This window comes from Diplotaxodon limnothrissa, linkage group LG16 (assembly GCF_057381915.1).
Source record: "Diplotaxodon limnothrissa isolate DT_005_m linkage group LG16, D_limnothrissa_male_GT1.1, whole genome shotgun sequence".
NCBI lineage: Eukaryota > Metazoa > Chordata > Actinopteri > Cichliformes > Cichlidae > Diplotaxodon > Diplotaxodon limnothrissa.
This window is the reverse complement of record NC_140611.1, coordinates 19,528,855-19,545,582: the sequence shown is the minus strand read 5'-3', so window position 1 is coordinate 19,545,582 and position 16,728 is coordinate 19,528,855. Positions and strand designations below refer to the sequence as shown.

Here is a 16,728-nt window from a genome sequence, read left to right as displayed (position 1 = left end):
ATGGCTGCTGTGCAAACAGACGTTTCCCTGTGGTCGCAACCTTGGGAGAGGCCTTTGTCCATCTACGGAGGGTTGGTGTGTAACTCGCTGATGGCCGGTGAGTTTAATGTTTGTATGGTTTTTTTTGCATCAGTGTTTCCAGGCCTAAAAGCTGTCCATGTGAAGTCTGATGCTGCTGTAGACAATAAAATCTGGGATGAAACCGGTTTAGCATTTTAGGGTTGGGGGTCATGTTGAGAAACCAGAAGTCATAGCTGGACTGGCTAGCTGGATCAGTCCAGGCAGTCCAGGTGGGCCGATGGTAATTTTTGGTTTAAATGGGCCGATGTTTTGTTGTTGTTGTCTCTCCCCCCTAACCGTGTAAACAGTGACAGGTGGCGGATTGGATAGATGCTGGCAGACGTGTAAAAATAGCTCAATTGTTTGGTAGTGGCTATGGTGGAGCTTTCACAGATTCAGTAAAATTAGCAAGTGGTGGAAGCCAGCAGGTGGATGGGGGGAAGGGGAGGCGGAGGTGGAGAGACCCAAGGCGGCTGTCAGGTGAAATGAGCTTCAGGTAAGAAGTTATGACCTGCAGTCTGTCTGGGTCAGATATAAACCAAGTTTAGGTGCAGTTTATTTTTGTTGTGCTAACTTTTTACAGTCAGTGACGATAACTCGTACTGTGTACTAGCTAGCATGACGGAGTTTCTATACAGTTGGGTGGGTGCTATGATGTTACTGATAGTGAACTTTATTTTATTCAAGGTTAGTTAGTAGAGTTGCCTACCGTCCTGTAAAAAAACGGAATCCTCTGGTATTCAGAGTTAATATTACATGTTTTGTATTGAGCTGAAAATAAACGCGATTTGTCCCATACTTCAGCTACAATAAAAAAAGAGCCGCCTCTTCTTCTCTCATTCTCCCCCTCCCTCTCTCTCCTGCTGCTACTTCAATCATGAAACTGATCAATGATCAGCTGATCTGCTTTTCTCTCTTGCTTGTTTATCTCCCGCTTTGCGCCAGAAAGAGGAAACTAGCGGGGGTCGCGTTAAACAGCAGAAGCGCCTTTAAACTTGATCAGCTGTTGTTAGAATTTATTTAATATTACTTTCTAGTATCAGCTGATGTTTGTTGGAGCCACAGCAGTAAAAGCTGCTGGTCATGATGTCGGTTTGGTTATCTGGTGAGAGGGAAACATGAAGATGAAACCAGGAGATGTCCTTACTGAATCATCAGAGCTGTCAACAGGTTTACCTTTTAGGTGACATGAATGGGTTGAAGGAAAGCTATGAACTGTTTCTGAGAGACAAATAACACCAGGATCCTTTTTTTATGTAGCTGACAGCTGGTAACTGTGCAGGGGCTTTTGCCATGGGGCCAGGTAGGGCATTAACAGGGAAAGGGGGGCACAAAGAAATACTTTTCTTTGTTATTCTCATTTAAAATTTCTAGCTTTTAACAAATAATTATCCGAATCTTACAACCAAAGTTTTCATCTGATGTCAAATTTATAGAAATCCATTATTGTACGCAGTAAGTTTTTTTTCAGGGTCCCAACACAATTTCCTCAGAAGAAAGTACTGTACATGATGCCAATATTTTCCCACATTTTCTAGATACTGTACTAGTACTTTGTGTAAAATGCCATCAAAAAGTCAGTTAAGTTTTATTCTTTCTCACTTGTCTTTCTGTCTCCTTTCACTTTTAAAAGGTTGCCATGTTAGAAAGAATATTTTGCCCTGCCATGCTGTTTATTGATGTGGTAAATAAATAGTTTATGAAAATATCACTAAATCTGTCATTTATTATTTTTAATATTCAGTAATGGTCATGTCTCACCTCTAGTCTTCTCTGTCTTAATTTCAGGTTTCCACCATATGTTGTAGATAGTTCAGGAAGTTAACTCAACCAAGCAGTCTTTGGGTTTCGGCTAAGTACTGTTTAGAATACCAGAATAAGGAGGATGGTGTAGGTTTAAGTTTATTAGATTGATACATATATACCAACAAGACTGTGTACATCACTGTCACAACAACGTTTGTTTTCATTCAAAGGCTTTATGGTTTTTCCTATAATACCTGGTGGGCCGGTCTCTAGTCAAAATGCCTGGGCTGATTTTTTTTTTTTGTCCCAGTCCAGCCCTGCCAGAAGTGTGTATGTATGTGGATGAGGTTACAGTGGTCTTGGTCTTTGTGCTTTCTGAATGTGGAAACATAACTAATTTGATTCTCTGTGTCTCAGACTTCTGGTCTGACAGAACTCCGCTCCATGAAGCGGCCTTTCAGGGCAGACTCCTCCACCTCAGGGCCCTTATCGCTCAGGTAATCTTAAATCTTGATTTGTACGTCGAGTACTTACAGTCTACAACCCGAAGACTTCTTGAAAAGAAGTCAAATGAAAATCCTCTGATCTCTCCCTGCAGGGCTTCCATGTTGACACAGTCACCATGGACGGGGTCACGCCACTCCACGAGGCTTGCCTCGGGGCTCGTTACGCTTGTGCCAAGTTTCTTCTGGATAATGGAGCAAATGTAAGAAGGAACAGATACATTTTTCTGTCATCAAAGAAACCCACAAGTTTTATTTTGCTTATCCTTTTTGAACTTGATGCTTGATGGAGATTATAGATCATTTGGCTATTGCCCAAAACAAATGTGAGGCCAGGCATACATTTGATTTATGTGACGTGAGATAATTAGGTCATCGCTCACTCTTGGTATTTCTTTCTTAGACAAACAAAGACTTGGAAAATGATTCTGTTTAACTTGTCTAGCATTAAGGTTTCATCAAAAGGAAAAACCCACAGAAGTATAAGAACGTCATATCGTAAACCCTCCTTTGTTGTGCTAGCATGGTCTCAAACACGTTTCAGAACCTCAAAACTTTGAAATTATGTACAGATGCACCCTAAAGAGGTTACAGAAAAGGCTACATTTTTAAAAAATATATTAAATTAAGAGCATTTGGGTTGGAATGCAGGCATTTAAAGTCTTTTTTTCCAAATAAAGATTATTTTTGCACTCATAAGATGAATTACTTTATCTGATATTTTGTATTTAGTGATAAGAATTTATGTACCGTCTCATTGCTTTGATCATACATGAAAGTGGATCCCTTCACTTTTGGTTTGAAAAGTATTTGATGGATTGAAACTCAATCCTAAACTTCACATACACTAATAAAACACTGGGGGTTGGGGGAATCTAACAATTCGTTTTATCATTGTTAAGTTGATATAAAAGACTTTGGCTTGTGTCACAAGAGAGCAAACCCAGCAAATGGACTTTAGGCCTTCATGTATTAAAAACAACCCCTATATTTAAAATTATATTAGCTTGTCCAGCTAAATAATCAGAATATTAGTGAGGGCTTATGTGTAAGTGCCCCAATAACCTCATGGATGGATGGATGTTATAAAAATGGCTGTAATTTTTAAATAGTTAATGCAGTTCTTTTGGTAAACCAATTAATTTACAGCTGAAAAAATCTGCACCTCAGTTGCTTGATTTGATTGGTTTGAGCATCGTACTCACTTTCCTGTAAATTTCACTACAGGATGCCTGAAATTGTGCAGTTCAAAAAGAGCTGAGCTCATTTGCGAACTCACAGATTCTTTAACACAGATTTTTGTTTTCACACGTTTTAAACCACATCTGGTGTTGTTGCTGAAGAGTTTAGATTTTACTGGAGAAAGGTCAGAGCTGAAATCTGCATGCAAAGAGGCCTTCAGTTGTTGGTTGTCTCGTGTGTTTGCTCTGTTTGAGCATTTGTGTATGTTTGTGTCACATGCATGAATAAATAAATGAGGTACACTCCGTTCTTTTGGATGCATTTCCTCACAAACATCATTCTCAAGGCAATGGCAGTGTCAACAGATGGCGCCACACCTCTCTTCAATTCCTGCAGCAGCGGGAGCGCTGCCTGCCTCAAGCTCATCCTGCAGCACAGTGCCTCCATCCACACCACCTACCAGCTGGCATCTCCAATCCATGAGGCTGCCAAGAAAGGTACACAAAGGTATCCATTTACAAGAAATTTCTGGTTATGAATGTGGACTACATGTCAGCATTTGTCATCTTCTCCTCCAGATCACAGAGAGTGCCTGGAGCTGCTGCTGGCCCGTGGAGCTCAGATTGATCTGGAGCTGCCTGACGTTGGGACGCCACTCTACTCTGCCTGCATGGCCCGGGCTGCAGCCTGCGTAGAGGTGCTGCTGTATTCAGGTAATATAAGTCAGGAATAATCACCAGTCACACCTTTGCTTTTTGTTTGTTTCAGTCATGAAAATTAAGGCACTTCAAGGCCCAGTCTGTATAATAGTCTGAAGTTTTTTTTAATGAAAAACTCCACTCTTTTAATTACACAAACCAGTCTATCAAACAGTTGTTTCAGCAAACACAGTAACAGCTCTTTTATTCGCTGTATACAGTTGTAAAAGAAAGAAAGAATCAGATTTAAAAAAAACAACTTCTTGATTCTTAAACTGAGTCAGAGGTGCAATGATTAGTTAATTATTTCATTTAGTGTTTTCTCAAACGAGAGGATTTCTTCCTTTGACATAACTTAGTTGTGAAGCTTTTCTTCTGTGCCGCCTTTCATCTTTGGGACTTAAATGCTGAAACTAGACTGCATATCTTCGAGTTTGGCTCTGCTTATCAGACAAACCGAGGCAACTGAAGGTGTCAGTTGACATTTAACACGTCTGTCTTGGATTTTGCACGTTTGAAACGATAATCGCCGAGCAAAGGTGAACCAACAGGACAGAACCGTTCGTTCCAGCCATATAATATTTAAATACAGCTGACATTTTTTGTTTCTGCTGGGCTCTGAGTTACTTTTAGTGGCACGCTCTGCAGTTTCTCTCTATCGCTTTCCATCGAAGCAGAAACTCGGTGTCACAGTTCACATCAGCACACGTTTAAAAGCTTTTCTAATCAATCCAACCTGTCAGACGTAACAGCCAGTCTCAAAACTATTCAGAGCTGTGCTTTGGATTTATTTTTGAAAACTTTTTTATTAGTAGCTAATATATAACGACGTGCTGCTTTAACAATAAATCACTTACAACACACGGATGGGTTTTAATCAGAATTGTGTGATTTGCGTGCTGTTATGTGTTGAACTCTGTTTGCATGTTTGAGCAGGAGCAGATGTTCAGATCGGATGCGGGCCGGACAGTCCTCTGCATGCTGCAGTTTTGGGGGGAGGAGCTGACGTTGTGCATCTTCTCCTGGACTTTGGAGCTGATGGGTGTCGCAGGAACGCCGAGGCGAAGACTCCTCTTGATCTGTCGAAGCCAAACAGCTCAGTGAGAGCTGCACTGCTGAGCAGAGGTGTGTTATTGTCCTGTCATTATTTCATATTGTTATTATTGTTTTACATTGTTTCTTTTTAATGGTATTTTTATATTGTTAAGCACTTTGTGCAGCATCGTCTGTGTGGAAATGTCCTATATAAATAACTTTGACCTTGACCTTTGACCTTTTTGCACTTACATAGAGGACCCTCACTTCCTTTTATTAACAGCTGTGATCTGCCTCCTGTTCCCAGGTCCCTGCTCTCTGTCTCAGCTCTGTCGCTTACGTATTCGTCGAAGTCTCGGAAAGAGTCGTCTGCACAGGGCCTCGAGCCTCTTTGTCCCTCACAGTATCAAGGACTTCCTCCTCTACCAATGACACATCTCTGCCGTCCTTTGCTTTTTTTTTTTTTTTCTTTTTTTTGCTTCGCCATTCAAGAAGAAAGGATAAAAGGCGTCCACATTCAGAGAGTTTTCATCCATAGCTTCATAATTCAGATGCTTTTAGTATTATAATAACAGCTTTCTGAGAACTGCTCAATGAAATCTTTTGGATACAAGGGAGGGACGCTTCAGGATAAGCTCTGTTCATCCTGCAGGGACTTTAATGTATCAGGTTTTTGTATTTTTGTACTTTCTTTTCAGCGCTCATGAATTTTACATGATTCCAAAGTGTTTTTAAAGTTGAACATCGCCAATTTTACACATCAAAGTCTTTTATGTTTGGGAGTACTTGTGCATATATTAAAAATAAGTTGTATAAAAACTAGCTCCACAGGAAGCTTTGTGGATGTCATTTGAATAAGCATCAGCTGGGGGTGAAAACTGCAGATCAGACCTTTTTGTAGCAACCACAGACTGTGTGCCTATGAGTACAACACAGGAGAATTCACACCACTAATGTTAGAGAGTTGCATTCTGGGTAATGCAGGTGGCAAGTTTTGGAAAAAAACAAAAAACATCTTATGTTAAAATTCTTTTTCTCATAAATGTTTCTAATGGTTTTGTAAACTTTGAATGTGGCCTGTTTTGTTCACATTTCTGTGTTTTTATTTGTGGAATCTTTCGTATTGCCGTTAGTACACGGGCCGAGGTGGTCATCACACATCGTCTCTCTGACATCACACAGAGTAAGACTGAGGGTTTCTGAGCACCTCACAGGATGCTTTATAACTGCTTTAATTCTTCGTGATGCTGATTCAAAAAGGCGCCTGAAACATTCCTCATACAGTTTGGTCAGTGTTGATATGACAGCATCACACAGCTGCTGCTGATGCTTCGACTGCGCATCCATGACATAAGTCTTGCGTTACACCACATCCCATAGGTGCTCTGCTGGATTGCGATCTGGTGACTGTAGAAACTGTTTGGTCACAGTGAACCTGTTGTCATGTTCAAAAAACTAGTCTGAGATGATCTGAGCTTTGTGATATGGAGCATTAGGACAGTAACTAACTGAACTAAATCAAATAATACAATATATTACAAGGTTACAAAATAGCCCGAATAAACACAAAACACTGTAGTTATACATTTTCCAGTATATTACACATAATTAAATAGTTGAAGTTGAGGTGCTTCATATCATGTTGGCTTTATTTCTTCTGTAGAGGATGTGCTGCGGTGTGTATTTGTGTGCTTTAGATGGAGGAATTGTACTGCAAGTTAGCCACAGGCAGAAATGATTTCCTTTGTCGGTCAGTGGTGCATTTAGGGTAATCCAAGTCTTTCACTGACTGTGCTCCTGTGACTGGACCTCATGGAGTGGCTGGGAGGTACTGTCTGGCATTGTCCTTATCTTGGACAACAATACTCAGATATGCTGCAGTACGGTGGCCCCTAGAGACAAAGCACGTACAAAATACAAAACACATGCAAAATCCAAAGCACATGCAAAATACAAAACACATGCAAAACCCATAGCACATGCAAAATACAAAACACTTGCAAAATACAAAACACTTACAAAATACAAAACACATACAAAATACAAAACACATGCAAAATCCAAAACACATGCAAAATACAAAACACATGCAAAAGACAAAACACATGCAAAATACAAAACACATACAAAATCCAAAGCACATGCAAAATACAAAACACATGCAAAATACAAAACACATGCAAAATCCAAAGCACATGCAAAATACAAAACACATGCAAAAGACAAAACACATGCAAAAGACAAAACACATGCAAAATACAAAACACTTGCAAAATACAAAACACTTACAAAATACAAAACACATGCAAAAGAGAAAACACATGCAAAATACAAAACACATGCAAAATACAAAACACAACGGAAGTGCTCCAGGAAGCTAGGGGCAGTGTTGAGCTAGATTTGCAAAATAAACGGCAATTTTGTTGAAAACACAGGGAGATGGATACCAGCGGAAAACACCATCAAGGATAGTCACCACGCCTCATAATAAAGGTAATGTGCAAACTGTTGTTAGTTTGATTGTTTGTTTTTATTAATATGAACGCTTGGTTTATGCTTTGCTCATAGACAACTGGTTTTAAAAAATGGATAAAAGTATGAAAACGTAATGTTTTAGCGATTTCTGTCCTTTGCTAAACATCCAAAGTAGCATGCTGTGCACTTTATATACATATATATAATGAAAGTTAAGATAAAATATGTAATCTCCTGTGCATTCAGGAGTCTTAATGTAAGATGTGAAATACTTGTATTTTCTGTGGGTTGTAGTGAATCTTAATTTTGTAAAACATTTGATGGGGTCATTTTTACAGATGTACTGTCCCTTCTGTGGACACCTCTTGGCAGACAGTCCTGCCTTTTGTAATCTATGTGGTAAAAACATCAAGTTTTTAAAGGACATCACCAGCACTGTGTCGAGAAATCCTGCCCTTAGTGAAGAGGCAGCAGCTCTTCCATCTACCAGTTCCAGCATCCTGACTGGCACAACTATACAGTCTACACAGGGTAAAAAACATATTTGTATTAAATAAATCTTGTTAACTGTCCCTTCCCTAAAATTATAACTTTTTTTTCTGTTTATAGCTGGGAAATCATTAGTGGAGTCATTCATAAAATTTCGGGATGTGAAAGAAAGGGAAAGAAAGGCATTTTTTTCAAAGAAACACCAGGAACAGAAGGAACAGAAACCAGTGAAGGTATGTCATAAACTTGAACGTGGAAGTTGACCACTTTTGTTGCTAATACAAAATCCAAATTACCTTTAGCACTGCCAAGGCATCACTGTAAACTTCCATATGCATATGAAAGGAACTGTATATATTGCAAGGGTGGCTAACTATGTCCTCTACAGCTATGGACCCCCCCGTACTATCTCTGTTTAATTTACTTTCAGGCTGATTGCTGTTCATTGCCTGTATATGGTGTGTTCAGCTAATCACAACCTTGGACATTAGTGTTGCTCGGGGAACGTCGAAGAAACTAGAAACGATCTAGTTGCCGCTCTTGGGGGTTGTAGTTCACCACTGATACAGGGCTTACAATTTTTAACCTGATCTGAATTTCTTAATTGTCAGCCTTTGGTCAACAGTCCTTCAATAATATATGCCCCCTGTTAAAACTATATTTAGTCGCTAATGTTGTCTTTTGAGTCATAGCACAGCTGGAGCACAACTACAGATCAGAAATAAAATGGAAGACCATGTAGGAACAAAGATGTAAAAACATGTTATTGTTAATCTCATTTCTAGATACAGATTGGCATCATGAGAAGGACCAGTGATGGTATAAGACCTGTTCGAGGAAAGTCACTTCCGGTTAATGTTCATTCTCACTGGTCAACTGAGCAAATCTTGTCTGCCAGCGTGAAAAAACATAAGGACTTTAACCAGGCCATGGCCGATGGACCCTATGTACTGCTATACCCTGATGCAAGGGAAGTTAGCACAATTCCTGGAACCAACACCCCTTTCACCATCCAAAAATACAAGGATGCCATAGGGAAGGCCTATCAAAGAGTAACTCTCTACATTTGTAACCATGATGACTTCTTTAATACTGGTAAGTGATTTTGATAAAGCAGTGACAATCATAAAGTTTAGATATTAAAAATAATTCAAGATTTTTCCAAAAAATGTTAATCAGAGAGTGACATGATTTTGCCACAGATTTTAAATATATTTAATTTGTGCTGCATAGCCAAAGTGTTGTATATGTTTGCTAATTGTTAGATATACCTTTCAATACATACATATATTTAAATTAGACTGTATTTTTTGAATCATTGAATATTTGCAGATTGCAACACAGAGTGTGAATCTGAAGAGGACAATGAAGTTCAAGTAAAAGTAGTAGAAAGCCCACTGTCGGACACTGTGGTTAGTCTTTTTTTTTTTTTAACGGTGTTTTGTGTGTGTGTGTGTGTGTGTGTGTGTGTGTGTGTGTGTGTGTGGGTGGGTGGGTGTGTGTGTGTGTGTGTGTGTTTGTATACACCAATATAATCAAGAAAAGTTTAAAGTTTTAAAAAGTGCTGTTAATCTTATTTTACTACTTATCAGGTATGGGATTTTCCAGATAATCACAGCACGCCGGAAAGAGCACCTTCAAGAAATAGGTAAGTTTTGTATTGTGGAGAATACAGTGCGGCGACCGTGAATAGGGTGGAGCCAAAATACATTCTTGTGTATTATATTGTAAATTCTGAAATAATTTAAATTCTTTACAGGGGGTCAAACTTGCAAACTTCTTCTGAAGTAAGACTCTGAAAAATGTCATTAATAATTATCATACAGGCTACAAACATAAATTATATTAACTGTTCATATATTTTTGATATTTAGACTCAAGGTCCCTGCTACAGGTATGTTTTGGACACAGAAATTTGTGTATTGACACACTAGACCAGTGGTTCTTAACCTTGTTGGAGGTACCGAACCCCACCAGTTTCAGATGCGCATTCACTGAACCCCTCTTTAGTGAAAAAAAAAATAAATTCAAATTCAAGACATAGATATGTTTTTATTGGTGCACAAAATGAGCCGTGCATGTCATGGTGGAGGCTCTGCCGAACCCCTGAGACCGACTCACCGAACCCCTAGGGTTCGATCGAACCCAGGTTAAGAACCACTGCACTAGACCAATAAAATATTAGTTAACTTTAGATTTTAAGAAATGTTCTACTTTGCCCACTAAATGTTTTTCATTGCAGCACATACACAAGTGTTTATGCACCGATTGTAATTGATAGTGACTCAGACAAAGAAGTTCTCATCGAAAAGGATGAGAGTGAAACACAAAGGTAAGTATACATTTAAATGTGAGAATGTAAATATGATAAAAGTGAGTAATAACATCCTCATTTTATGTGATATTTAATAATTTTTTTATGTTCTAGTACAAATGGCCTGTCTGCTGCAGAAGTACTCGAAGAGCTGGCGTCTAAGACAATAAAAACATCTGTCAGCAGATTTAATATAAACAGGGCAAATGTTTGGGATGGAGCATCTCGGGGCTTTAGACGTGTGTCTTACAACCCAACTGATGATATACTTGTGAAGTTCAGCGATGATGCAGGACAGCGTGAAGATGGAATGGATAATGGTGGTCCTAAACGTGAATTTTTGACATTATTAATGAAATGCCTTAGATCGCGACGAATCTTTGATGGACCTGAGGACAGCAAATTTCTTACATTTGACAGCGCTGGTGAGAAATTTATACCATCTGACTATAAAATTAAATTAATACATTCTGAAGTTAAGCTTGGATGATTAATTTTTTATTAAAATAAAAAGGCATATAATTTAAAGCATTATTTTAGCATAACTAACTAAATAAATCCATTACCAGCTGCAAGAGAGGATGAATATTTCCTTACTGGCAGAATGATTGCCACATCATTGGTACATGGTGGTCCAGGGCCTGCCTTCCTCTCCAAGACACTCTACCAGCATCTGATTGGGACAACAAAGTCTGATGTGGTGGAGGTCACGATTGAAGATGTAACTGATGAAGCTACAAAAGCTTTTCTGTTGGAAGTATGTTGATTTAAATATTCGATTGTAAAACTACAATTTCCTTTGTTATCACAAAGCTTGATGTGTTAATTGCACATTGGACTGTAACGCTGTGCTCCATAGTAGTTGTAATTTTAATCAACATGCTAAGTGTACCAATGTTTGTTAATTATGAACAAAGATAAATGTTTGACTTTAAGTAGAGGAGTAGAAAACAATACCAGAATAACATGCTTTAAAATATAGACCAAACATTGAAGTGCACTAGTAATTATATTTAAAATGATTTTGATGTGAACGTCATGGACAACAACCTTGTGATACTGCAATTTTCTTTTTTTTATTATGTAAACACTAGATATCCAATGCTGCAACGCTGAAGGAACTCCATGGGTGCATTGAAATGCATTGCAGCTTATTGCAGACAGCTGGCTGCTATGTATTTCCGGACTCTTTAGATGGTAAAGGCAACATCATTAAGGACTACCTTAAGTGGTACATCATATACCGCAACCACTTCTCAATCCAAAGGTAACATATTTGTAAGTATTTGGACTGATACTAAATAATGGGGCAATGTAGCTACAGTATTTTAATAATAGTTTTTTAACAAAATTGTTTTTTAAACCATAAGCAACACTATAATGAATTGATAACAAACCACAGCTACAGAAGCCGCCTATTCTTTTGACCAATTTTTTTTCCGAATAATATGTATGTTTCTGCTTAATTTTACAGTTTTGCATCTTCCCTTTTTACTTATAGTTTCCATGGCTAATTATACTTTGAGCCTAATGTTTGCAAAAAGTTTTTGAGTTATCATGCATGTGCTTTACTCAGTATGGAAAAAATCATGTGAAGCTGCGAGGACAGAGATCAAATTTCAAACTTTTAAACACTTATTCTATTAGAATTCTTGTTACTTATCAGTCCCCACATAAAACTGGATAAAGCTGCAAACACAAGTTCAGCCAGTGACCATGTTTAGGCAGGTACTTTAAAAAAATGCAGTGCAAATTTGATTTTTGCAGGTGGTTTGATCTTTTACATTATTGATTTTATTGAGAATAAACCGTACTGTAACGTTCACAAGAACCAGACGGTTGGGGTCTCAGTTTGTCCGTTTATTCGGCACATAAGCCAGCGGGTTGTTAACTCAGGGGGAAGCGCTCTCGAACTACACCTCTCTTCAGCCTGGCACACACACAGAACAACCAGGTCACCCCACCCCTTCCTGTACACCACCCTCACTACTTCCTGCAGCCCAACCAAACATGAATCTTAAAGGAACAACAACAGTGTGCAGAGAAAACCAACATGTCACTGTCCAGTAACACTTAACCATCGTTACAGTACTGTACTGACTGAAAATGCATTTGCAACATTGTGGCTGAAGTAACTTAAGCTCCAGTTTCCAACATTCACTTGCTGATGAATAGAAATGCAGATGGTAAAATATAAATTCGGAAGGTGGCATGGTGGAGCAATGGATAAAACATCAGACTGGGATTCAGAAGGTAGCACGTTCGATGAGAGCCCACACACCAGGTGTGTCCTTGAGTAAGACAGCCAGCACTAACTCACTGCTCACCCCAAGGGTGATGGGTTAAATGCTGAGATCTAATTTCCCCCTAGGATCAATAAAGTCTGTAAGAGCCAAAGTCAATGTTTATGTTTTTCCTTTTTTGTTTTGGTGGCACAGGTGTATAGCTTTACCTGCGTCTCAGGTGATGGTATGTGGGTGTGGTCACAGTCTATTTACCTGATGTCGGTGTTCGCAGCAGGTGTGTTGGGTGAGTGGTTTGTGGGCAAACTTTTCTGTTGACCGTCATTTTTTGGCACACCAGTTAATCCATGCGCTAGTTGGAAATTGATTGAAAGCGCAAATGTTTGTTCTTGTTTTGTTCTTAAAATAAATGCGCAAAGTACAAGTTCGACTCATTATGGATTATTGGAGGCGCGTCACAGGGACACAACCAACTCAGCCGGCCGCGGCTTTATTTACGGATGAAAGTCGCAACAAAGTCTGTAAAATTCATTGTGCTTTCGGAATAATTAAAATAAAACATTCAAAAAGTGTTTTTCATTTTTTTATTGTAGTGCTGATGACAATTTTCCCCTTATAGATTTAAGGATGGCCTCGCAACACTTGGTGTAATCCATGCCCTGCAGCAGCATCCTTTGTTGTTCCAACCCTTCATGTGCTCAAGACCAGAGCCGCTGACATCAGATTTTTTAGAGGACATGTTTGCTGTGGTCCTGAGCGAACCTGGCAGTTCAAGACGGCAGGAAGAAACCAGGGTGCTTGGATTCTGGCGAGACTATCTGATAGACGCTGAAGGTTTGTTTAATACAAAACAAATTTCTACGATCAGTGAAAACCAATAAAGCAGCTCTTTCATGAATATTACTTTTATGATATATATTTTTTAAGTTTAAACTGTCAGGTGATATTTCTGCTATAGAACAGAAGCACTTTTTTTGTCTTTTAGCAGTTGAATCTCATCCCTTGGGGGATGAATGTGCTGCCAGCAGTGGCTATTGGGGAGCTACCTAGCATGAACAAAACAATAATAACAGAGTCAAATTATCACCTTTACAGTTTCTGTTTAAAATGGAAAAATTGTACCGCAATAGTAAGTCACCACAGAGCTGCTGTTTTATATATTTTTTTATATTGAACTGGTATGGGTGTTTGTGCTATTAATCTTGGAAAAACAGTAAAAACATAACACTTTGGAACATTTGAGGATCCAAGTTTCTGATATTCTGCTTTGTATTTGGAATTATTATAAAATAAAGAATTATCTTTAGCTACATTCTATTTAATTATAGATACCAAAACAGCAGTCTCCCTACAAGACATCCTGATGTTTGCCACGGGCCTAAACAGCATTCCACCAGCTGGAATGGAACCAAGACCAAGATTGCTGTTTGGTGATGCATCACGTTTCCCAATTGGGAAAACATGTGCAAACACCATTGTGATACCAATGGCTCAGTCATATAAGCAGTTCCAGGATGATATGGACTTTGGAATATTAAACTCTCCTGGTTTTGGTCTGTATTGATCGACTTACAGTTTGATCCTCACACTGTAATATAATCCTCATTTCAACTGTGTTTTTGTTCTTATACAAAAAGGTTTGTTTAAAGCAGGGGTGGCCAACCAGTCAGAGACCAAGAGCCACTTTTTTTTTACTGTGTTACCGCAAAGAGCCACATCATACGCATGGGCACACATGAACATCACCCATCCTTTCCTCCCTCTCTCTCTCTCTCTCACACACACACACACACACACACACACACACACACACACACACATCTCTGCTCAGCCAGATTTATTGTAAATGTCACACACCAACATGATAATGACAGAAATGGACTCCTACAGTACTAAAACCACAGGCCAGTCATTTTCAACAATGAACATTGTGTGCACTGTCTCACACACACAAACTCTCAGTTCAACCAAGTCCACAAACAAAAATATAATAATCTACAATAGCATTTACTTTTATAATGCATGTTGTTTAGTGGGACTTCTGGCATTCCTTGCCTTGAACAATCCTCTTTAAATCTGGCTTGTATTCCGTTGTTGTCACTCGAAGCAATTCTTTCACATGTGTGTCAGTCAGAACAGATCGATGCTTTGATTTCACATGTTTTAGGGTAGAAAACACAGACTCGCAGACGTATGTTGACCCAAACATTGACAGTATCTTAAGCGCAGCCCGTTTGACATTGGGGTATTTTTCCATTGGCACACTTTTCCAGAACTCAATGGTCCCTTCCCTTAAAGCAGGTTTCAATTGGTCCTCTTCACAAAGATCGATCATCTCCAACTCAGCCGCAGCTTCATCTGTGACTAGCGGGACTTTCAAACAGCCGGTCTCTGCATTAAATGGGTCGACGAGGAACGTAATCTGTGGCCTTTTCAATTGTAGATCATGGAACCGGGTCACGAAGCTTTCGTGCAAGTTTTCAATCAGCGTTGCATATCTGGCTCTTTGCTTACTCAGGGCAGCACTGGCGACTTGCCCGCTGGCTTTTAGCAGAGTGGGAAAATGCGTTAAATCTCCCTTTTGAATATGTGTCTTGAACAGCTTCAGTTTGTTGACAAACGCAAACACACTTTGCACTAGGTCAGGGAGCATTTTTAACTTACCCTGCAGGGTCAGGTTCAGTCTGTCCAAGTGACACAGCATGTCGACCAAAAAGGCCAGATCCATAATCCACTTGAGGTCCGAGAGCTCGGGATAGTCCTTGTCCTTCTTTTCCATAAACAGTTTCACGGCATCCAAAAGCTCAAAGAAGCGAGAGAGTACCTGGCCTTTTGACAGCCACCTCACAGTGCAGTGCAGCGGCAGGTCACCTGGAAGCCCTTGGTCCAGCTCAGCGATGAGATTCTTGAATTGCCTGTGGTTAAGCGCATGTGTGCGGATATAGTTGACGATTTCCATCACAGGCTTCATGACGTTATCTAAATTCAATGATTTAGACACGAGTTGCTCCATGTGGATGATGCAGTGGAAATTCCAAAAGTCAGGAATAGTTTGGTCAGCTTTGCACAGCCCCACAAGCCCGTTCACAGATCCCATCATGGCTGGTGCTCCATCCGTGGCTATTGCAGTTAATTTCGTTATGGGCAGATTTGCTTTTTCAAATGCAGCCATCATGGTTTCTTTCACATCTATGCCACGGGTTCTGTCTTTTAATGGCACAATATCCAGGAGTTCTTCTTTGATCACACAATCGTTTGAAACAGACCGTGCAAATATTGCCAACTGAGGCTTGTCTTGTATATCACAACTCTCATCCAATGCGACACTAAAATACTCACATGCTTGAAGGTCAGAGTGCAACTGTGATTCAATAGCCGTGTTAATGTCCGATATTCTGTGTTCAACAGTGTGGCGGGACAGTTGGACGTCTGATACCATGCGTTTTAATTTGTCGTTTTCAGGAGACAAGATTTCAACAACATCACTGAGGCATTTTTTAACGAACTCCCCTTCATTGTATGGCTTTTTAGCCCGTGCAATGTTCCAAGCCAGCTGATAGGATGCGAGCGTTATGGTCTCTGACCGCTTCGTAAATTTTTGGAAAAACTGTATCTGCTTTTCTGCCTGACTTTTCAAAGTGGCCAACTCGTGCTTGCGAAGTTCAGTCCCTTTTGGAAATTCCTGGTCGATGTTAGCATGGAGTGAGCTGAAGTGGCGCTGAAGATTTGAAGCTTTGAAATGTGCTAATGACGTCTGACATATAAGGCAGAATGGCTTACCATTGCGTTCAACAAAAAAATATAAACTCTCCCACTCTGTTAAAAACGTCCTGTGTTCCTCTTCATATTTTCTTTTTGCTGTGCATTTTTTTCCTGCCATTTTAAGGGCGAACTTGCTCCTACTGGGAAACTTTGCGGTATTTTCATCTCACACACATGCGCATTTGATGAAAATACCGTATTGAACTCAAGCGAAGCGAACG

At 39.6% G+C, this 16,728-nt stretch overlaps 4 protein-coding genes across 4 annotated transcripts; 3 read left to right on the top strand and 1 right to left on the bottom strand.

The window, feature by feature from the left end:
• asb11 (ankyrin repeat and SOCS box containing 11) lies at positions 1-5,656 on the top strand. The gene is made up of 7 exons (XM_085374559.1): positions 1-97; positions 2,224-2,303; positions 2,405-2,512; positions 3,838-3,988; positions 4,070-4,204; positions 5,126-5,314; positions 5,532-5,656. The coding sequence occupies exons 1-7, from the start codon at positions 1-3 to the stop codon at positions 5,654-5,656; spliced, it is 885 nt and encodes a 294-aa protein (XP_085230685.1).
• A 3,461-nt stretch (positions 5,657-9,117) lies between these two features.
• Positions 9,118-11,268, top strand: LOC146616049 (uncharacterized). Its single transcript, XM_085374276.1, has 6 exons — positions 9,118-9,283; positions 9,521-9,600; positions 9,781-9,836; positions 10,431-10,520; positions 10,617-10,927; positions 11,072-11,268. Exons 1-6 carry the CDS (start codon positions 9,118-9,120, stop codon positions 11,266-11,268), a joined length of 900 nt encoding a protein of 299 aa, XP_085230402.1.
• A 358-nt stretch (positions 11,269-11,626) lies between these two features.
• Positions 11,627-14,309, top strand: LOC146616048 (G2/M phase-specific E3 ubiquitin-protein ligase-like). Its single transcript, XM_085374688.1, has 3 exons — positions 11,627-11,769; positions 13,365-13,579; positions 14,074-14,309. Exons 1-3 carry the CDS (start codon positions 11,642-11,644, stop codon positions 14,307-14,309), a joined length of 579 nt encoding a protein of 192 aa, XP_085230814.1. The 5' UTR covers positions 11,627-11,641.
• A 465-nt stretch (positions 14,310-14,774) lies between these two features.
• Positions 14,775-15,917, bottom strand: LOC146616047 (general transcription factor II-I repeat domain-containing protein 2A-like). Its single transcript, XM_085374275.1, has one exon. It carries the CDS (start codon positions 15,915-15,917, stop codon positions 14,775-14,777), a length of 1,143 nt encoding a protein of 380 aa, XP_085230401.1.
• Between the last annotated feature and the right edge of the window lie 811 nt (positions 15,918-16,728).